Source organism: Camellia sinensis, chromosome 8, assembly GCF_055761805.1.
Source record: "Camellia sinensis isolate YWXY chromosome 8, ASM5576180v1, whole genome shotgun sequence".
NCBI classification, from domain to species: Eukaryota; Viridiplantae; Streptophyta; class Magnoliopsida; order Ericales; family Theaceae; genus Camellia; species Camellia sinensis.
Window position 1 is genome coordinate 79055820 of NC_138968.1, and position 23363 is coordinate 79079182.

Consider the following 23363-nt stretch of genomic DNA (forward strand, 5'->3'; position numbering starts at 1 on the left):
CTTAACCCCTAATGGCGACTCTCAAATAAATCAAACTCTTATTAGCAACTCTTTACATTCATTTTGTTAATGTATATAATAATGTCATTCATGACATCAACCCTATTATGGTTACGATTATTATTCGTAGTCTATTTTTTAGAGAAGTCCTAAAGTTGATGATCAAAGATAGATATTAGTCTAAAGGCTGATGATCTTTTTGGCGGTACCTATTCATTACTTTGGAATTGTTTGATGGAGACGTTTTGTGATCACCATTGATTAGAACTGAAATGCCAGCTTATATGAGTACACTCATGGCTGTTGCAGAATAAGACTCTAATTTCTACTTGATCGAATTTGCCTTGCCTTGCTATGCTTAGAGAAACTTTATATTTTATGATTGAAGACATAACTCGGTGGTGGTGTTGTGTGTTTTTTGAGAGAAGTGAGGTTGAAATTACAACAAAATAAGAGTTTTTGTGACTCAAGTGTTGTGATATTTTTCTTTTATGGTACTTTTGCATCAATCTTTGTTAAATTGGTTTGTGATTTCTCAGTATCATGTATTAGATTTTTGGTAAATTGATATGAGGTGGTTATTTGTGAGCTTGAATAATGGAATAGGAACTTCCAAGAATTGAGTTTTTGATTTTTTTAGCTTTGCAAAATTGGAAGAAAAGAAAATTGTATTATTGATCATAATGAAATTTAAGTACAATGGTACTTTATATAGTGTAAAAAAGTCCTAAATAAGGAAGGAGGTCTGATTTTATAAATGACATCATAATATACATTTCAAATCAAAATCATGGATGACCACATATGTCTCAAGTTTTAACTTTTCAAATCAAAATTTCACAAATTGGAAATTGTAATTAAGATGTAATATGATTGCAAAAGATAAAACCATATTGTAACATTCGCAATACTCATCAAAGGCTTCAGACCCTGTTTGTTTTGGGTTATAGGGGATGAGATTGGATTAGGATCGATGTGGAGCTTACTAATATAGTGTTTGTTTGCAAAATGAGAAAGAGGATTCACAATACCTTAGGATTATGAAAGGCTTTTGTAGACACCCCATTTTTGACCGTCCTCAAGGCTTGGATGTTCTTGCAAGTACATTCGGTGACAAGTTTGATTGCTCGTCGAGTACTCGAATTTTGCAGCGGAACGTCACAGGTTTGAGCTTTCCAAATCCTGTATCATTTATGTCCCATTTTTGGACCATGCTTTGGTCCCTCCAGCATGCTTCTCTTAGTGCACTGCCAGCCATGAAATGGGACTGCTGGCCATGCACTTTGGCCTGCCGGCCATTGATGAGCCTTTGTCGGCCATCACTGATGGCCGGCCGGCCACCAGTGCATCAGTAGATATTTTGTAGATATTTTTGACAGCTGTTTGCACAGATTGACCCATCTGCTTGCACGTGGATGGCTGGATTTCTTTGAAGGCTTCTTGTATCCTCTATAAATAGGAGCCATCCTCTTGCATGTAAGGGGTTACAAAAATCTTGTGAGCAAAATTTCTCCCTCTCTTTCTCTAGAATTCTCTCTCTATATATTTTGTGCTTAAAAGTGAGTTTTCTTTACACATTTGCACTAAGACCCTTAGCCAAACATCTTCACCTTGGAGCTGAGGTCCCTTGAAGCTTGGTTTAAGGTCATAAGCTTGGTTTGAGCTCAGAAATTGTGCTGTTTGTTCCTGTGCATCAAGGGTAAAGCCTTACCCTTTTTAAAGCTTTGTTTTAGTTGCTTGTTTGGCCACCTTTGCATGCTAGTTTTAGGCTGATTTTAACTTCTAAAAACTCTATTTTTAAGGTCTTAAAATGCTGGTTTGAGTCTTTATTTAGTTAGGGGGTGGTTTCCTCTCTTTGCTCTTTGGCTTGTAAAGCCTTTTAAGCCATCTTTCAAAGCTTTTGAAACACCCTTTTCTTGGCCTTTTAACCACTGAATTCTAGGGGAATTTTAATGGTAGAAAGTTGGTTTTGAGATCCAAAATAGGAGGGGGTGGCCTCCCCTCCTTGTATCTTGTTTGCATGTGTAGTTGGCCTAGCATGTGAGCATGCTTTTCTACCTTCTCATGACTTGATCTCAGCATGTTTTAGTCACTGATTTAGCATGCTTTAACATTGTTTTGGGTGGTCTTGATCATACGAGCTTAGTCTTGCATGGTTGTAGTGTAATTAGCTTCACTAGCTTTGTGTTCTAAGGTCTCTAACATGCTTTATTTGAGTTGTTTGCATGATATAGCATCATTTAGCATGTGATTTCAGTGCATATATCACTGTCACACTCTCACATATATCACTCTTTCATTGCTTTTGAGAAGTTGTACTTTGATGCCTTGTTTGTGAGCCAACAAGTGAGCATGTTTTTCTTGCCTTTTGTGCCTAAATTTCAGCATGTTTTGGCTACTAGTTTAGCATGTTTAAGCTCTATCTAGGGCTGGTTTGGTCATTTAAGCTTGATAATGCATGCCCCTAGTGTATTGCCCTTTACTAGTTTCAATGCTTTGGGCTTTTTACCATGTTGTGCATGTATTGCTTGCATGTTTTAGCATTCTTTTTCGTGCCATCTCAGCACTGAAATTCTGCAACCTCCCTCATTTCTTCACTTTTGATTTGTTTTGAGGGTTGGTTAACCTTATGCATGTGTTTAAGCTTGAGATAGAGCTTGTGCTCAATAACTTTAACTCTCTTTTGAGGGTTCCTCCTAGCTAAAGGCATGATCTCTCTCATGTCTTAAACCATCTTTTGGTTGACCCCTCTCTCATTAGAGGACAATCACCTTGGACAAACCAATTAAAGAATGGCTTAGTAATGCTAAAATGAGTAGATAAAACGAATCAAGTAAAACATGACTAAGATAAGCATGTTATGTGTGCATTGCATTGTGTTCAATTAGACGTTATATCGAACACAAGGAAGATTGGTCCATTTCATACTCAAAAGTGATGAAATAAGTCAATCTCCTTTGTCTCCATTGCCTTTGATCATCCATGATAAGGTAGTGGACTTGAGTCTTGGTTTTGTGCATTTATTGAAAGTGTACAAGTTGGATCCTTGGCTATCATGCATCAAAAATGCTTGGTTAGTGGCTTTAGATCCAATAGCCCCCCTCCTTTGATATTTTGAGATGATAAGGAGAGGGTGCAATACAAACATGTCCTAGAAAAACCATCAATTTTCCTTTGTGTATGCTCTGTTGCAATTTGGTGAATTAGCACACCAGTGGCTGGTAGTACTTCATCATTGGCCGACAGTGCTTCATTGTTGGCCGACAGATGGCCGACAGCAAGCCATCATGGCTAGCAGGCCACTGGTGCACTCCTCAACAGTGATTTGGTAAAATGGTGCAAAGAGTTCTTGGAGTAACCCTGTAAATAGAGCCTCTCAAGAGCAAATCGGAAGGCTTTTCGGGGCAAAAACCGAATGCATGCATGTTCAACTTCTTCAAGCAGAGCTGAGGCAGTATTGTTTAATGCTTTACTTGTTAGTTAGCATGGTTCTGTAATTTAATTAATTAGTGTTCTAATTGGTTAAGTTTTGTAATAATTAAGTAGCTTAACTTAGCTATTTCTTTATTTTGATTTGTAATAATTAGTCTAATTAGTTTAATTAGATTAATTAGCTTAGCTTAGCTTAAATTATTTATTCGGACCCTCCTTCGAGAGGGTGTAATGTTGTAATAAGCGTGCGTGCGTGTGTGTATGTCTTCCAACCCCACGTCTTTCTCCCTTTTATTTAACCGTTTTCGATGGTTAGATTAGGGCATGTTTTAATTAGCATACCTTATGTTTTCATATTTGCATCATTCATTTGTCTTGCATGCACCGAGGCTCGGCGCATCATACAAACTGCATCGCAATTTCAATACACTTATTTGAATACGTGTTCTAAAGCATGTTATCAAATTGTTACATTCATATGCCATCTTAGATAGCCGAGCCTATTTAGTTGCATTATTGCATGTGTTGCATTAGGCATCTTAACATAGTTAGGATCATGCATTGTTTCTAACTAGTTTTCTGTTTTGGCTTGGAGTACTGTAGACACCCCATTTTTGACCGACATTGAGACTCAGACGTCACTGATTGAGCGCTTGGTGATGTTGCATAATGTGCTCGTTCAGAAGTTTCAGAGTTGCGGCCGTGAGCCCTGCCTCCGGACTTCCGAACCCTCTTTTGTGCCTTGACTCGGTTTGCGAACCAGACTCGGTTTTCTCAGTTTCTTTTCCTGAGGGAAGGGAGAGGTCCAGTAGACCATCTCTCAGTGGCCGTGGGCTACATTTGGTGGCCGTAGGCCATTTTGCCCATTTCGGAGCCCGGTTCCCGGTTTTCGGGACTGTTGGCCGTGTGCCTCGGTTCGGGACCGCCTAACCATCTCCGTTTGCTCTGGTTTTTGGCATACATCTTATTTGCTCCCTTTTGAGGGACACTGGGGTCTGAGAAACCCACTTCGTGGCCGAACGCCACTTTCGGTGCTTAACAGCCCATTTTCGGGACCCCGAACTGCGTGTTTTGGCCCCCGAGCATTCGTTTTGCATCGGTTCTTGTTCATTTTTGGAAGGTGCCTCTGTTTCATCACCAGGGAGGTCATTGGAGGGTGGGAGGCCAGCAATTATCTTGGCAACCAGTTATATTCCATTTTCGCCCTCCGACACCCGCCTTTCGCACTTCCGAGCCAATGTTGAACACCTTGGAGCCACTTTCTTGAACTTTGAACCACATACTTGTGATGTACACACATGGGAGGACCCTAAAAGTTCATGGCCGGCCAGAAAATCCAATTGACCCTTTTGAACTCCTCCTTCCGAGCCAATGTTGAACAACCTGGGCCCTTTTTCTTGAACTTTGAACCACATATTTGTGTTGTACACACATGGGAGGATCCTAATATTATATGGCCGGCCACTATTTCCTTTTGACCCTTTTGAACCCCTCCTAAAATTGGCTTGTTCTCTCTCCTGTTTTAGAATTTCCAAATTCGAACCACAGGGTTGTGATGAGGAGGCATGGGAGGACACCATTATTTGGTGGCCGGCTACTATTTCAAGTTGACCCTTTTGACCCCTAGCCGGCCGGCTAGGGGGGGTGGCCGGCCGGCCACTTCCAAGCCCAATAATGGGCCGGCCATGTTCCTTGTGTGATACACTTTACAGCTGTGTAGCCTTTTCCCCCAGAAAAGATCTGTATCCGGGGGATATTTTGGTGGGGGAAAGGCTTGGTCCTTTTCCCCCACCCTTTCCTTCCATGCTCCCCCTCCTTTTGGTCTATATAACCAGCAGGTGGCATTGGTGAGAGGGGTTAGAAAAATTGCCTTCAAGCCTTGATACACAAATTCCTCTTCCATCTCTCTCATTTCCTAAAAAACCCTAAGTCCTACACCACCATTTCTTCTACACCACCAAGCTCTACCACCACCACTCCATTCCAGCAGCAAGGAGAGGAATTCCAACAGCTAAGAGGCAACAAATTTGGTCCAAGAAGCAACAAAAGTATTGATCTTCAAAGGTGAGTCCATTTTCCCTCTTTTCTAGCTCATTTTTGCATCATTTCTTAGCCTCTCTTTCTTGAATATTTGAGCTCCGACCAAAACTGAAAAGGTCATTTTTTTGAGCTCATTTTCATGTCTCATTAAGGGCTCAACCCTGTTTGAGCCCTCCTTCTTGCACTTGCTTCAATATCCCTCTTTTGGTCCCCATTCTTGCATGCTTTGGCAGCCCACTATGCTTCCATTTTTGGACGATTTACAGGCCTAGAGATGGCCTTATTTTGACCTTCTTAACATGTTTCATTAAGGGTCTTTGGCTTTTTGTGGAATATTTTGCATACTTTGTGTTGTAGCCACTTTTGAGCCTCATTTTGCATTGCATTTATAGCATGTTTGTATACTGTTTTTGGGTTTTTACAGTTCTGGAAATATGCTTATTTTTGGTCCCTCTTCAATGTTGTAGAAGGGAATTTTTCAGTTTGGGCATTTCACATACCACTTGCCTCTTTGGCCACCTTTTGGCCCTTTTTCTTGCATAAGAACTTAGCCTTGTCTATGATTGTTTTTAGGGTTTTTACAGTTCTGAAAATATGCTTATTTTTGGTCCCTCTTGAATGTTGTTGAAGGGCCCTAACCTGTTTGGAATTAGCAGCTGTGAGTTGCTTCATAACCTCATGTTTAAGGCCATTTTTGCATGCCATTGTTGCCGTATCTTTGCTTGCTGTTTGGCCATGATTTGTGCTGGTAAAATGCTAATTTTGGGGCTGCCTTGCTACTGTCTATTCATTGCATATCCATATTGTGCATGTTTGGTATAGCCATAGGCCATTTCGGGTCCCAAAATTCATGTTTCGAGACCATTCCTTGCATCGGGTGTGTTTTCGCCTCATTTCGGGGCTGTTTTCCCCCACATTTCAGTGCTTAAATTCTATTACCATGTTTGCATATCATTTCCCATGCCATAGTTCGCATTTTTGCATTGCCTCGGTTTGCGTGCCGGTGTGCACGCATTTCGAGGCACTTCATTTTCATCTACCGGCCTCTTATGTGAGTGTGGCTGAGGCTCTCTCATGTTAGTATAAGTCCATGTTGCATTCTATATGCCATTTCCGTGCCACTGCATTGCGTATGCCATTGCTTCGGTTTGCGTGCCCGTGTGCACGCATTTCGAGGCACTTCATTTTCATCCATCGGCCTCTTATGTGAGTGTGGCTGAGGCTCTCTCATGTTAGTATAAGTCCATGTTGCATTCTATATGCCATTTCCATGCCATTGCATTGCATATGTCATTGCCTCGGTTTGCGTGCCCGTGTGCACGCATTTCGAGGCACTTCATTTTCATCCATCGGCCTCTTATGTGAGTGTGGCTGAGGCTCTCTCATGTTAGTATAAGTCCATGTTGCATTCTATATGCCATTTTCATGCCATTGCATTGCATATGTCATTGCCTCGGTTTGCGTGCCCGTGTGCACGCATTTCGAAGCACTTCATTTTCATCCATCGGCCTCTTATATGAGTGTGGCTGAGGCTCTCTCATGTTAGTATAAGTCCATGTTGCATTCTATATGCCATTTCCATGCCATTGCATTGCATATGTCATTGCCTCGGTTTGTGTGCCCGTGTGCACGCATTTCGAGGCACTTCATTTTCATCCATCGGCCTCTTATGTGAGTGTGGCTGAGGCTCTCTCATGTTAGTATAAGTCCATGTTGCATTCTATATGCCATTTCCATGCCATTGCATTGCATATACCATTGCTTCGGTTTGCGTGCCTGTGTGCACGCATTTCGAGGCACTTCATTTTCATCCATCGGCCTCTTATATGAGTGTGGCTGAGGCTCTCTCATGTTAGTATAAGTCCATCTTGCATTCTATATGCCATTGCATTGCGTATGTCATTGCCTCGGTTTGCGTGCCCGTGTGCACGCATTTCGAGGCATCTCATTTTTACAGCATAGTGCATACTAGGTTGTATCTTAGATCGCATTCAGTCATTTTTCTCGATTTGCGTGCCCGTATGCACGCATTTCGAGACATCTCATTTTCATAGCATTGTGTATGTTAGGATTGTATCTTAGTCGCATTTCATGCATATCATACATATTGCATCGTATCCGGGATAAGAGTTAGCCCGGGCACAGGAAACGAGGTACATTTCGTACTCCGAGTGACGGAATGTGTCTCAATTCCCTAGTCACCGACACTCCGGATTATCCATGATGGAGTTAGGTTTTAGCTGTGTTTTCATGTGCATTCATCCTATATTGAGTTGTGCAATTCGACTCCTCGGCCATCATGCCTCGGTATGCGTGATTGGTGGCACGAGGATCGAGGCATGCATATATCTATGAAAATACATTGCTATGCCCCTTTTCTGCTCTCTGTTGCAGCAAAATGAGGAATCAACAACTTTTCGCAGTCTGGCACGCTTTCCAAGAATAACTGCTAAACAGAGGCTAATTGGGGCATCCCGGTGGATTTCCGCGCAAGACAACCTGGACATGCATCATCCATCAGAAGTAAGGCAGTCCCTGGCTTGCATGCCAGTTTATTTATTTTCTTAGTTAATTTGTTAATTAATTAGGAATTTGTATAATATTTGGACTGTAATATTCTTTCATTCGGGACTGTATTATTTGTTCGGACCCTCTGCGCGAGGGCAATGCTGTAATAAGTGTGCGTGTGTGTGTTGTATGTCTTCCAACCCCACGTCTTTCTTCCCTTTTATTTATCCGCTTATGTTGGTTAGATTAGGGCATGTTTCAATTAGCATACAGTATGATAGCATGTTTGCATTCATTCATCTGTTTTGCATGCACCGGGCTCGGCGCATCATACTAACTGCATTGTACTTTCAATTCCAAATTGAATACATGTTAGTTGCCACATTCCATATTCCATGTTTAGAATAGCCGAGCCTGCTATAGTTTGCATTCTTGCATGTGTTGCATTAGGCATTTCTGTATACTTAGGATCATGCATGATTTCTAATGTAGTTTCTATTTTGGCTTGGAGTACTCGGTGAGTTTTTTGCTTTAGCATCCTTGCATGCGTGTGAGTGACTGCCATGAATAGCATGCTTACCATGAGGCTAATTGCTTATGTGATATAACTGCCTGAATGCCTGTGGGTGAAGGTTGGGTTGTTTAAATTGGAACAAATCATTGACTGTGAGTTTTAAGCCCACTAGATAGTGGCAAAACCATCTTTTCTAAGCCCATCCGAGGGTGGCAAAATCTGCATTTTAAGCCTACTTGCGAGTAGCAAACCATCTTTCAAAAACAAGCATGAAATGTTTTGTTCCAATTCGGGCGACCCAGTCTATACTTATATGCTGTATGCATCACATAGTAACCTAGGCTAATAACCGGAATAAGGGCATACAAAGTTTTCAAAAATAGATATCATGGTTAGTAGAGGCCGATCTTTGATCGGGCGAGCGGGGGTGCTCACGAAGTGACCTTCCCCAATCGTACCCAAGTTCCTGAGCTGAGGCAACTTTGGTGATGACGGACACGTGGCCTTTGGCACCGAGTCAGGGTTTCCTAAATTTCCCATTAAAAAACATTTAGGTGGCGACTCTGTATCTGGCAAAGGAGTCTATGTTTGGCACTTCTTTCAAAAAATCTGTTTTTTCTCAAAACGATTTGCCGGATTTGGACTCTTTGGTTCAGACTTAGAACCGTGACTACAAATCGAGTCCGAGCTGTAGCGAGGTCCCCCGCGGGCTTGTTACAAGTACACTGTAAGTTTTATGCTTTAGCATACTTGCATGAGTGTGAGTGATGCCATGATCGCATGCTTACCATGAGGCTATTTGCTTAAATGATTAACTGCATGAATGCCTGTGGACGAAGGCTTCATTGCTTGAATTAGAACAATTCATCAAATGCGAGTTTTTTTAAGCCCATTTTGCGAAGTGACAAATCATCATGTTTTAAGCCCACTTGAGGGTGGCAAATTTGCGCTTTAGCCCATTTGAGGGTGGCACTTTCAAACCATTTTCGAAAACAAACATAAATTGTTTTGTTCCAATTCTTGCGATTTAGTCTATATTTGTATACTGTGCGCATCACATAGTAAAGTTAGATTAATAACCGGAATAAGAACACATGTGTTTATAAAATAACATATCATGCTTAGTAGAGGCCGATCTTTTGATGGGGCGAGCGGGGTTGCTCATTTCAGGACCTTCCCCTCTCGTACCCAAGTTCCCGAGCCGAGGCAACTTTGGTGATGACGGACACGTGGCCTTTGGCATGAGTCAGGGTTTCCTAAATTTTTCAAAAATAAAATATTTAGGTGGCGACTCTGTAATCTGGCAAAACAGTCCAGTTTTGACAATATTTGATTTAAAATCTGATTTTCCAAAATGACTTGTCAGATTGGACTTTTTGGTATTTATCAGTCTCATATTGCACTTTGTGAGATTAGATTCAGAACCGTGACAGAAGTCCGAACTGTAGAACCAATTCGCGCCTCTCCGAAAGGGGGGCGCGCAAAGAAAGTCGAGTCTACAGCTTTCATTGTTGGGATTTGTACCACCAGACTTGGTATTACAAAAACAAGCCATTGGTATTAGAGCGAGATTGACTATTTTACCCTATAATGTTGTTGTCTTAGCTGTAATCACTTTCATCACCTCCTCATTTCTGAAGCAGCACAGGCAAATAAGACAAGCTCCAGAAACAACTCTCAACTGAGATTGGTAATACATTTTTTTTTAACCAAGCTATCAATTTATTTGAATTTTTTTTTTTTTTTTTTTTTGAATGGGTTTTGATTTGAGTTTCCTTTACCCCAATTTTCCCCTTGTTTCTCTATGATTTGCGATTTGCGATTTGCGATTTGCGAATAGATTTATTTTATTATTTATTTTTTTGAGTTTGTGATACGTGATTTGATTCATTTTTATGGATTTTGACGAGTCCTTGTTGAGGATGATTTCGGGGGTTTGTGATCCACTTTTGAGGATGATTTCGGTCCTTTTGTTTTGTTTTATTTTTTATTTTTTATTTTCTTTTTATTTTTGTTTTTGAACAGAATGATTTGGGTCCTCTGCCCCCTCAAACTCAAAACACTTTTTTGGGTTGGTTTTGTGATTTGCTCCACGTTTTTGGGGATGACTTGTGATCGACGTTATTGGAGATGGTTTTAGAACATATATGAATTGAATAATTAAAATTCTTCTTTATGAAATAATTTTGAATGAATAATTAATATTCTTCTTTATGAAATAATTAAACATAACCAGTTAATGGGTTTTGTTGAATGAATAACATTAATTAAGTAAAATTTCATTGATAGTTGAATTCTTTAATATTAAAAAAAGATTAACATTTAGTAAAAAATTATTGATAGTTGGATACTTCACTATTTTTTTAATTTTGGTTTTTGAGTAGTAATGCAATAAGATTATATTTGTTTAGACAGATTGGATAAATGAGATTGTAATCTATCAAACTGTTAATTCTGAGATACAATCTCTGAACTATTTGATTGAAAAGGATGTGTATCCCATATTTGTTTAGTCATAGGATTAGATGTCAGAAAATGACTATTCTATTGAATCATATGCTTGTTTGGAATATTATGAAGAAGTATAATTGCTCATAAGACTATTTTATCCTTTTGAATTGTTTATTAAATAATATAAATATAAAATCTGAGTTATAAATTATATTTTATTTTTTAGCTAGAACTTTTAAAAACTAAATAAGTAGAACATTTATAAAAATTAAATAAATTTATTTTAATTTTTAATTGAAATTTTTAAATTTTATTTTATTTATGTTACTAAGTACAATGATAATTCGGAGGGCCAAAAATATCAATTATTCCTCTAATCTGAATGAGGAGTTATCCCATCATTTTGTATCCCACATCTTCCATGGGACACAATAATCCTACAAATAAGGGAATGACAGTACAACTCATATTTTTTGAATCAAATATTGAATTATTACATAGAATGAATATGGAGTCCTATCTTATCCTTCAATCCTCTCAAACAAACATTCAAGCATGGGATAAAATTAATAGTTCATCCGGACTAATAATCCGTTGTTTCATTTAAAATTTTTGTGCCGGACTATGAATCCCAAATCTATGGGATTGTTCTATCCTTTTTTTTTGGGTTGGGGGGGGGGATGGGATACAATTCATAGGATAACTCGCCCCAAGGAATTAGGTAGTGAAATTACATTTTTGACCCTCTACTATTTAGTGCTCGTTTGGCAATGAATTTTTTAGTTAGCTTTTTGGCTTTTTGGACTTTTTAGCTTAAGACTTTTTAGTCGTTTGGTATTCTTGTTTGGCTTTTTTGACTTTGGAATTGTGTATTTTTTTTTTGTCTTTTTGCTTATTTTGTCATTTTGTGATTTTTTAGTCCCAAATGAAAACCAAACGACCCCTTAATATCTTTTTTTAAAAAAAATTATTTATTAAATTATTTATACTTTATTAAATTATTTATTTTAATAATCATATGGTATTAATTATACTTAAAGTAAAATAAAGTTTAGAATTTCAACTATAAATTAAAATAAATTTATGTAATTTTTATTAATATTTTATTTATTTAATTTTTCAAAGCTCTAGTAAAAAAATTAAATAAAATTTATAATTCAGATTTAATATTCTTAAATAATTCATAATGACAAAATAGTCTATTGAACATTTATCATTTTCCATAATATCCCAAACAAATATAGAATTCAATAGAATAGTTTAATCCAGACATCTAATCACATGATTAAACAAATATAAAATACAAATCCAGTTCAACTAAATAATTCGAAAATAATAACAATCTCCTTTTATCCAGTCCATCTAAACAAACATGTCCTAAAAATATTTTTAAAGTTTTACATACTTAATCCCACTCATATTTCTTATAATAAACATAAATTATTATTAATTTATTAATTATCAAATAAATATAATTTTTTTTAATTCTCTCACTAACAATTTCACTTCACCTAACTCCCAAAATAAACGGCACTCAAATCATCTGTCCCAAAAGTCTGTTCCATCTCACTGTCATGTGTCCATCAATTAAAATAAGGCCTCGTTTAGGAACAAGCTAATTTAGTAACTTTTTGACTATTTGGCTAAAATATGAGCTAAAAAAAACTAGTATATTTGGGATGAATTTTTGCTTTTTACGAAAAGATGTGCAAAAAGTAGAGAGAAAAAAGAATCTTTGACTTTTTGATAAGGGTTGTTGACTTTTTGGCTAATTTAGTAACTTTTTGACTTTTTAACTAAAATAGAAAGTTCCCAAACGAGGCCTAAATCACAATTTTGTTAACTCTATACCTTCTCTCATGTGAACAAAGTCACGACTTATCCGATCTTGAAAATATAAATGGACTAATACCATTACCGTTCATCATAAAATATTTCACACTCAGGAATGGTTTGGGATGAATTAAATAAATATATTTTTTATCTTTTGATAAAAAGATATATAAAAAAGTAGAGAAGTAATGTGATAAAAAAAATAAAAAAATAAAAAAATAGATTATTTTTGAGTTGCCAAACTTAACCTCATGCTCGTTGCAAACACTAACGGTAATACATGTAGGTCATATTGTTTGGGTAGATATAAAAGAAAATTGGGTGGTAGCTCGAAAATTTAAGGGTCGAATGGCCCGAAATTTGAAAAGGGAGAAAAAGAGAGGGAGAGCACAGAAGAGAGGGAGAGAGGAGGACGCCGTCGCCTCTGCCGACGCCGTCGCCTCGCCGCTCGTCGCTTCTGCCGACGCCGTCGCCTCGCCGCCTGTACCGACGCCACGAGGAGCTCGTCCAGTCCTTCAGCCTCGCCGCAGCCCCGCCTTCTCCTCCAGCCGATTTTTATGGCCCCCTCCCCTCCCTCTTTCCTCCTCCTCCCGATCTTCTTCTCCACCCTTCTTCTTCTTCTCCCCCCTTCCCTTCTTCTTCTTCTCCTTTTTTCCCCTCCTCCTCTGATTTTCTACTTCTGATAAGAAGACGAAGACCCAAAAAAAAAAAAAAAAAGAGGCAAAACGACGTCGTTTTGCTTTTTCGACCCATTCGACCCACGGATTTTCGAGCTACCAACCGGGGTTGGATACAAAAATGTGTTTTGGGAAGTTGATAAAAAGCTAACTTTTGGCTTTTTGCCAAGCTTTTTAACTTTTTAGAAAGTGATTTGAAAAATTGGTAAAAAGCTAATTTTTTGCTTTTTAGTTTAATATTTATTTATGGTGTCAAATCAAATTAAAATGACCAAAATACCCTTACCCAACATAATTTATTTTTATTTTTTTTTCATAGGCCTTAATTTGTAATTTTACACCTGCATTTTTAGCACTTGCCAAACTAATTTTCTGGCGTTTTTGGCACTTGCGTTTTTGGACATTTTGTCCAAAAACGTAGCTTTTTACTATGTTCCAAAAATGGCACAAATTTGGGATTGGATTAATAGTTTAATAAAATTATTAATTTGATATTTGATTAAATAATTAAAGTACAGATTAACAATTCATTTGGATATGGTATTCCACATACGATGGATTATTCAATCCCACAGAGGAGTGAAATATAAATTAGAGGATTAAGCCAAAGTGAAATATAAATTGGAGGATTAAGTCAAAGTCTAAACTATTAATCTCTCCTTACAATCCTAACTCAATCCAAACATAAGATCGAATATACATCCCAATGATTCGTAGTTCTAAAACTATTAATCATAGAAATATCAATCTAACATAATTCAATCTGTCCAAACAAACATGGCCATAAAATAGCCATCCATGGAACAAGATAGACAGACCAGCGATAGGGAACTTCATTCAAGAAATTTCTCAGTTTTGAGAAATTGGCAACTTCATACAAAACTACGAGAATTCATACCTAAAAATGCGAATTTTTTAACCAAAAAATGTAAATTTAATCCCAAATATCAAGAAATTTCAACCAAAATTCTCAATTTCAAGAGACTGGGGTGTGCTTGGTTTGGTTTTGGGAAATAAATTTTCAAAAAAAAATTTAGGGAGAGAGTTTGGAATTTTTTTTAATTTGTTTAGTTGTATATTCTCGAAATAGTTTTGGAGTATGGTAGTTTGGGATGATTTGATATTTTGTTATTGTTGAGTAGATTCGTAAGAGAGAAAAAGTGATTGAAAATGAGAGAGACACTATAAGAATTCACACTTTTGGCAACAAAAAAATTGGTCGCTAAAAGTCTATTTTTGGTCGGCAAAAGTTACCCGCGACCAATTTTTTTGGTCGCTACTTTGGTCGCCAATTGAGGGTCGGCAAAAGTAATTCGCGACCAAAATTTTGGTTGGTCGGCAAAAGTTGGATTTACCGACTAAATTTTTGGTCGCTAAATATTTAATTACCGCGACTAATTCATTTTGTCTCTAAAACACTTTGGTCGCAAAAAGTGATATTTTTCCGACCAAATATCTTAGTCGCCAATTGACATATTTCGCGACCAAAAAATTTGGTCGCCAATTATCACATTCAACGACCAAAAAGTTTGGTCGCCAATTGTGACATTCCACGACCACAAAATTTGGTCGCCATTTGTTACTTTTCGCGACCAAAACTTTTCGTCGGCAAAAGTGATTTTCCACGACCAAGAGCTATTTTGGTCGGCAATAGATGTATTTTTTGCGACCAAAACTCTTGGTCGGCAATTGTCATTTTTTGCAAAAAAAAATTATTTATTTGTCACGACTAATAAATTGGCGCCAAAGCAGGAAAACAATACACCTGTAATTCTTAATAATTCATTCAATCCATAATAAACTTATAATTTTAAAGCATCATTCAAATTAACTGAATCATTAACATTCGACACAATACATAATTCATTAACATTCGACGCAATACAACTATTCTAAGTTTTCATTCACAAGTCACACCCATCTAGCATAACAATTTGAAACATAACTATTTGTCGAGATGAACAGCAGCAAGGCAAGCATCTAAAGTAGTCAGAGTGCTTTCTCTCATATGTTTGTTATTGTCACCAAGGCATTTCAAAACATGTGACAGTATACCCTGCAAGAAACAACTTCCCAATATTAAAGTCAAATTTAAAGGACAATAGAATACAAAGTTAGAAAGAAATTTAGGTTTAGAGCAAACAACCTTGCTAGACTTCTCAACTGCAAGTCCCATTGCAGATGCAATAGCACCAATAGTAGAGAGAGTTGCCATTATCAAAATTATTTTGCTGTTATATAAGCGCCCTCTAAGAGCACCAAATAACTCCACTGAAAGTCAATATCAAAACAAAAATCAAAGGGAATGGCAACACAACAACCAATAGATTGAAGTAAAAGAACAATGCCATTTGAACTCGAGGAGATATACAATTTGAACTTTTCATTATGAAAATGTGCAATTATTGATTTCTTCATCAACAGAAGCAATGATAAAATTTAGAAGTATGGGGAAAGAAAAGACCACAAGCAAAAGATAAAGAGATCAAAGAAAAGGTTTCACTGAAATTGCACTATTGCTATCCCAAGGACACTAAATTTGCTTTAAAAAGGTTATGTTCCCATAACCCCACAAGACATACAGAGACATATTTTCAGACATGCCACCAAGTTACTAATTTATGCAGCAGTGCATGATTGTTAATTTGAAACCTATCTATGTAGAAGCACAACTTCATTGCTAGAATTTCCTTGCAACAATCCCACCAAAGTCCACTTCATATGAATTAATTTGACTAATAGATGAAATTCAATGCACTAATTTGTCAAGTGTTAGAAAATACAAAAACAAATCTGCCTTCAGATAAAAACATGAATAGGCAAATGGATAAAAAATAAAAGCATGAACAATTTTACCGTCTTGTTGCCAAAAGTAGAACCTCAGACCTTGCAGTTATCAGATTACCAAAAAATACTTAGCAGAACTTGTGAAAAAGATTCTCTTGGATGTTTTCATATGTCATATTTTGTTTAGAAGTATTTTTGTACTTTTGTTATTTTTAGTGATTAGGGTTCCTCTCTATTTAATTAGCATTAATTTGGTAATTATTTTCGTATTGTAGGTGTTGAGGATAATATACAATAATATGGCTTTATAGAGGATCCAATAGGAAGTCCCAAATACGAAGTGGGAATGAAACCCACCCAAATACTTAGCCAGGGTCATTTATATCCTGCAGCTCTCCCATAAGAATCAAGACACTTTTAGCCATGTTCATCCTTAACCCCGAGACTGACTCAAAAAAGAGAAAAAAACTCATCTCAAGTATCTCAATTGCTCTGACTCCACTACATAAAAAAAATAGTTTCATACCACATGTGGTCCTACTACCGAAGAAGTCCATTAAAAGACAACATAAATGCCACTGCAAAGGTGGAGACATGAAATCATGCAATCAATAGCAATAAGAGGGGATTCGATGAGGCAACTAATCAAACCAGTCCTTTCACTCCATAAAAGCTTTGAGTGACATCCATCATACACAAATAATTAACAAACAATATGAAACTTCTCATATTAACTGTATCACCAATTTGGCCAACCCAGAATTTTATTTTATTTTATTTTTTCCATATTTTAATTACTTGCTCACAATATCTGAACTTCAATTAGAAAAAACATTAAAATTCTTAGCCTAATTAACAAGAAAATAAAATGAAACAACAACCTTCTCCCACAAATTTAATGTCTTCAACTAAATATTTACATCTTCTCATTTGAAGTTTAAGCACAACCCGATTTGGCCTTCCTATCCAAATTCAAGGGTGGACAGCATTTTGCAACCAATCACCACAAACAAGAACAGTGATAGGTCTGGTGACATCCAAGGTTCTTTGAGACAAATTAAAGAACTTCTCCATATATAAAAAGGCTGTACAAATACAGCATATAATAGACTCAATTGCGAAAAACAATAAAGTTCACTTGCATATAATAGATTCAATAATTAAATTTTACTTGCAAATGACATCAAGTGATCAGAAAAAAAGGTTTGATCATTTTGTTTGATTACCAATTGTATTCTATGGAAAGATAATGAGCCACATCAGCTAGGATTTTGAGTCCTGAAAAAGTAAAACTTTCATAAAGATTCTGCACATTTAAGGGAAATCTTTGCAACAAGTAAACCCAACCTCTGTCGCAAAGTGCTGAAACTGTCACAAGTAGCTGCCATCTAGTTTTGCCTCCTAAAAGGTTCCCATGTAGTTACTAGGGTGCCATGAAGGAATAATATCAGAACAAACATATAGTGAAGCCAAAAAATTCACAGAAGAACATGCAAGCAGTTTCAAAGGGAAAGTCATAGTAAGGTCAACGTTCCCTTCTATTATCAAACTTCATTACACAAAACTAACTGATTCAATCAAAATGAATTGTTGTTTGTTTTGACTAGTGTTATGGATGACCTGACAATTCTATTTCACATCAGCTAATCTAGTAGCTAGTCAAACTTCATTACCCTTATTTAGATTACACTACTAGAATTTAAAATACTTCTAAATCAAAAAAAATTTAACAATTAGACATCCAACAAAATTTCTATTTTTTTTTCCTTTTCTTTTTGAAATTAATCATGTTACAACACATTTCTACAAGCATTATAACACATTTCGCCAGGGTTAGTGTTTTTTGGTAACACTGCTAATCCAATTGGAAAATGATTGTTGAGCAAAAGCTTAATTATCAACTCAATCAAATCCCAAAAGCACATAGTGAATTCACAATTCTACTGTTACCACAACACATAAATAAATACTAATCAAACAAATAACTGCAAAAACCAAAGAAATAAACGAAACCCTAAACCCTAATTTCATGAAATTGAAGCAAATACCTGAGACCCACCAAGCTCCTCAAACTGCTTGACCCAATCCTCCATCATTGGATCCTTTCCGAAATCGTCTGCAAGGAGTTTCGAGCCCGTGACAAGCTCGAGTCCCCTGACAGCCTCCCTAGTCTGCTCTCTAAGCTTATCAAGAGCTTCCGAAACATGAGATTCTTTGGAAACCTTTTGCTTGCCCTTTTTCTTATTTACAAACAACATTCATATAGGTGAATACTGAAAAGTTCCAATTTCCAAAGAAATGAAAGTGCACCATTTGATATCGCAGCAACATTCATAAAAAGATAAGTCACTCGTGATTCAAAAATATATGGGACTTGTTTACCCATTGAAAAATATTTTTCAATTACCACTAAAGTCATTATTTTTCCAAGTTGAATGACAACAAAAAAAAAGAAAAAAAGAAAAAAAAAGAAGATACTTTTGTGAAAATGATTAAGAAGAAGTAAATGTCTAAACATACTTTGCCAGAAAAAGTAAGATTTAAAGAGAAGTAAATTAGACAGATACCATTTCCAGGGGTTTCTCTCCAGTTCCAAGGGGGTACTCCACTGGCTGCAACTGCATCAGCTATGGTAATGGCAAGCGGGTCACCATCATGATCTAAAGATCTTTCAAGGTTCACCGTTGACCGGCCACTAGCTAAACACAGAGCAAAACACAAGCCAGAAAAATTAGAGAAACACATGAACCAGTAGCGCAGCATATCAATTCAAAGTTAAAAATTGCCAAAGAAATTATGCAACTTACCTACTACAAACCAAATGAAAGGAAAGGCTAAGTTTTAACATCTTGAAATTAAACCATGTACAAGAGTGACATGATCATTGATCAAAATTACAAGATTGAATGCCATGGCAATTCACGACCAACTAGTGAGTTTTTTTTTTGTAAGAAGCTAAAGAGTCACTGAATTTAATATAATAAAAAAATTATTAAACAGGTCCATAATGCACACAAGCTCCTATGGTCATAACTACTAAGATTAATGATCATCTTTATTGTTAAGACATATACTTTCTTACTCAATAAAGCATTAAATCTAAACTATTTGAAGTTTGTTATGGAAAAACTTACAGCAATTGTTACTCAACTGTATAATACATTGTTCCTCCCAATGTACCCATGTTCATTGAATATGACAAGAATAAGAATATGAGATATGTTTCCAAAACCTGTATAATATTTAGATGCATCTACATACCCATAATCAACTTTTGGATACATATCTCAATAACCAAATATTTAGATTTAGGAAGATTTGACAAACATTCATACCCAATACTCGTATCCTAGTACATGTAATATACATTAGATCTGCATTTTATTCATATTTGAGAGCCTAATCTTGTTTTGCAGAGATAGAGCCAATTTATAGGCTTCATCAAATCTAATCACCATATGAAAACCTTCTAAACCACTCACTCCTGCCCAATATCGTAACTTAATAGGACTCAAGTATCAAATCAGTAGGAGTCCAACAAGAACAATATGCACGTTGTCTTTTTCCAAGTCCTAGCCCACATCAACTATGCTGCATCAGCTTCCTGATGGATTGAAGACAAAGGGACTGCATATAAACTTTGTTCAAAAGGTATCATGAAGCCACTATTTGAATTAACAAACTTCATGGATCCAAAACACCACAATAAAAATTATCAAATCATACTTTTCCCCGGACATCAATTAACTTCATCAGCTAAAGATCCATGCATACAATTTATTATTGCACTCTGAGAACTGAGCATGAAATGGAGACAAACTCTTAAACAAAATAATGAAAGATCAATGTCTGGTAAGAATTAGAAGTCCAAAGACCAATTCCTGAATACAGATAGACATTTTGACAACAAATTATAAACCCACCACTACATCAAGCAGCTGCATTGCAATTCACACAAAAATTATGGGATTAAAACAAGCCTAGGTATCAAAGTGGAGTAGTAGACAATTAAAAAAATACACAGAGAGTAGTAGAAACAATACATCCTCTACTCTTTAGCAGATTCAAGGTAAAATTGAAAATTAACTCTAGTTATATAATGATAGACATTCATTTTGGCATACAAGTAATCCATGAATGTTAGCCATAATATGGTAATAAGGTGTTGACATAGACGTGATGTTCCCATGATGAATCAATCGATTTAATGTGGGCATCACTCTTTCCTGCATCCTTCCAACTCCTGGTAGGGTTAGTGAGTTGTGTAATAGGCAACCATTTCGTGTGGTTGGGGTCAACATGTTAATATCTGATTCTATAAATAAAACAATTAATCCTCAAATATGTAAAAGTTCATTTTTTCCTTTTCGTGGAGTTGGGGGAAGAAAAAGGAAATCATTTTAGAAGGCAACAAATAAATGAGATGCGCACTCTTAACTTGATAAAAAAATTGTACCGAAATGCTATGATAAGTCGATTTGTAGTGAAGTACCTTCCATTGAACCAAATGGGATATTGCCATCCTCAAGACCTGAGAAAGAGTACCAGGCAGGAAATCATTTAGCAGAACAAACACTGATGCCTTTGCAGGAGAGGCACAAAGCAATATACTTATAATAAATAAAAAATAAAAAAACCCAAACCAAAGGCACCACTTTTATAAAACTTTGGAACTGTAAGAGCAAGAAATAGAAATGTCAACATAAACAGCTAATTTTCACATGTGATCACAAAATGAAATGGAGTAACCCAAAAGGCAGTGGGTAGTTATGTATTTGGTAGTTAACAACTTCTGTTAGAGCATCTAAAACCCTTCACCAATTTTTCATCTAAATTTATTCAAAATTTGAGTAAAAAACTAGATTTGATATAAACTACTCCAATCCTTTCATCAAAATCTTTTAAAAATTTGTCTCTTCTCCAATGCTTTATATTTTCAAATTCAAATTTGATGAGTTCTCAATTTCATTAAAAAAATAAATAAAATCTCTCCCTTGATTTGATGAAAGGATTGGAGATGGTTTTTTAGCACTTTAGGTGTTATTAAACATGCACAGATAAAAGTTAGCTTAAAATGCAGAGTACATGTCATTGCTATTTAAATGGCACACTCACTGTTAGTGTAGATGATATTTCAAATTAAATTTTGATCCTTAACTGTAACTATAACTAGAGAAGCTGGCCTTAATCAAATTGTTTATCCAAGCAACCAAAGTAAGAAAAAAGAAAAAAATAGTTGTTGAACAACTCCAATCCCAAACCATTTTATGCATGCATTTTCTATTTGAAAATCGTAAGTTTAATTAGTTTATGATGCATTCGGCCCTCCATTTTAAACACTAGAACCAACCCACAGTTATCAGTCTATCAAGGTTTATATGATTGATCCATATCACACATCAAAACAGTGGGTTGACACCTTAGCTCTACTAAACACATCACATTCAATTTAACAATTTTCTAGAAAAGGCAACTGTTAAACTTGGAATTAAATAAATTATGATGAATAGGATTAAGAGGTGTTGTGGTTCATGGAAGTGGTAGGCACACAAAAAATTTTGAGGGTTTGACAGCTCTGTACTGCATTCACTAAAATTATTGATTGCTTTTGTAGTTACATGTGATGACCGCAATATTAAAGACTTTGAAACATGTCAAGGAGAAAACATGATCAACAAACAATGAAACAACTACATTACACAATAAGGATAAGAAACTAACGTAATATTTTGACATGCATATCTCTTGACAATTTGTGGATTTTGATTTTTGTTCACTCCATTTTAAGTCAATTTGTGCTATGCTTTCGAAATGTAGAACAGGTAGCACAAAAAATAAAAACACATAATTCCTTCCAAGCTATAGAGTTCCTACCATCCTCTGCGCTGGTACTTGCCCGACCTTGTCGCCCGAAATCTCTGAGCAGACAGTTTACAAAGTCTAAAAGGGGTAATTCCTTCTTGACTGTGTGCTTTAACAGATGTAACCAACGTGTTTGTGATGTTCAACAGAGCTTCAGCATTTGCAGCTTGTTCTCTAGGTTTCTGTACTGAAAACCAAATTAAAGAAAGCAATATTGTCAAGAGGAAAGTTAATTACCAGAATCGTTCATTGATAATCGAATTGAACTTGTCCGAATCAACCCTTGATAAATCATCTCTCTCATCTACAACAAACAACAATCAGAAACGAAACAAAAAATAATAATAATAATAACCAAATAAAATTAAGAATTTGTTAAGAGGAAAGTTAATTACCAGAAATTAGGGTCTGAACAGCGAGATATCGAGATCGAAGAACTCTGTGTTTGGCGACAAGTTCAGGTTCAGAATCGTTCGAACTTGCTTCAACATCATTCTCTGCTATGTTCCTTCTTTTGCTAGTACTTGGTTCGCCTTTCACTTGGGTATTTGAACGAAATTAGGGCTTAACTAAAAAAAGACTAAAACAGAGCGGAAGAGAGACAAACTCACAGATCAGAAGAACAATAAGCCGGTGAGGAAGAAGCAACTACGAATAAAAGGGTTTCAAAGAGAGATGAGAGAGGAGAAAATGAAAATGTGTGAGCTAACAGATTCTAAAGATAAAAAATTTCAATTCCCCCCCCCAACGTTTCAAATTTCCCTCCCAAATTTTTGGCAACCAAAATACTAGATTAGTCGCAGAAAATGTACCCTTCGCCGCCAAATTTTTTTAGTTGCCAAATCTCAATCAACGGCGATTAAAATATTAGTCGTTAAAAGTGATAATTTGGCGACTAATTTTTTTTAGTTGCTGAAAATAAGTTTTTGGGGACCAAATTTTTGGTCGCCAAAAAAATGTCACCTTTTGCGACCAAATTTGTAGTTGGTAGCCAAAAGCATACCACTTTCTGTGACCAACTCTTTTTTTGGTCGCCAAAATATAACCTTCTGCGACCAATAATATTTGGTCGCCAAAAATAATGATCATTCGCGACTAATTAATATTTGGTCGGCAAAAGTGGTCGCCAAATGTGTAAATTCTTGTAGTGAGAAGAGAGAAAAGGTGATTTTGGAAAAATCACTAAACCAAACAAAATTTTGAATTGTTTTCTTTCAAAATTACTCTCTGAAAAGCAAACCAAACAAGGCATGATATAT

At 36.4% G+C, this 23363-nt stretch overlaps 1 protein-coding gene across 2 annotated transcripts; it reads right to left on the bottom strand.

Moving 5' to 3' along the window:
* Positions 1-15260: 15260 nt before the first annotated feature.
* On the bottom strand, positions 15261-22831 carry LOC145796999 (peroxisome biogenesis protein 19-1-like). Of its 2 annotated transcripts, none has more exons than XR_014337879.1 (5): positions 22716-22831; positions 22500-22643; positions 22117-22408; positions 18291-20773; positions 15261-15726 (listed from the first exon to the last, which is right to left on the bottom strand). XR_014337879.1 is itself a non-coding variant. In XM_082882888.1 (5 exons), the coding sequence occupies exons 3-5, from the start codon at positions 18864-18866 to the stop codon at positions 15679-15681; spliced, it is 297 nt and encodes a 98-aa protein (XP_082739014.1). In that variant the 5' UTR covers positions 18867-20773; positions 22117-22408; positions 22500-22827; the 3' UTR covers positions 15261-15678. The 2 variants fall into 2 exon arrangements, 1 of the variants encoding a protein (XP_082739014.1); XM_082882888.1 differs by having other exon boundaries at positions 18291-18482; positions 18810-20773; positions 22500-22827.
* Between the last annotated feature and the right edge of the window lie 532 nt (positions 22832-23363).

Coding starts and splice junctions, on each gene's coding strand:
- LOC145796999 (XM_082882888.1), bottom strand. CDS start 18,866: ATGCAGTTGCAGCCAGTGGAGTACCCCCTTGGAACTGGAGAGAAACCC. Junction 18,483..18,809: donor GAGAGAAACCCCTGGAAATG/GTATCTGTCTAA, acceptor TTTGTAAATAAG/AAAAAGGGCAAGCAAAAGGT. Junction 15,727..18,290: donor AGGAGCTTGGTGGGTCTCAG/GTATTTGCTTCA, acceptor ATTGACTTTCAG/TGGAGTTATTTGGTGCTCTT.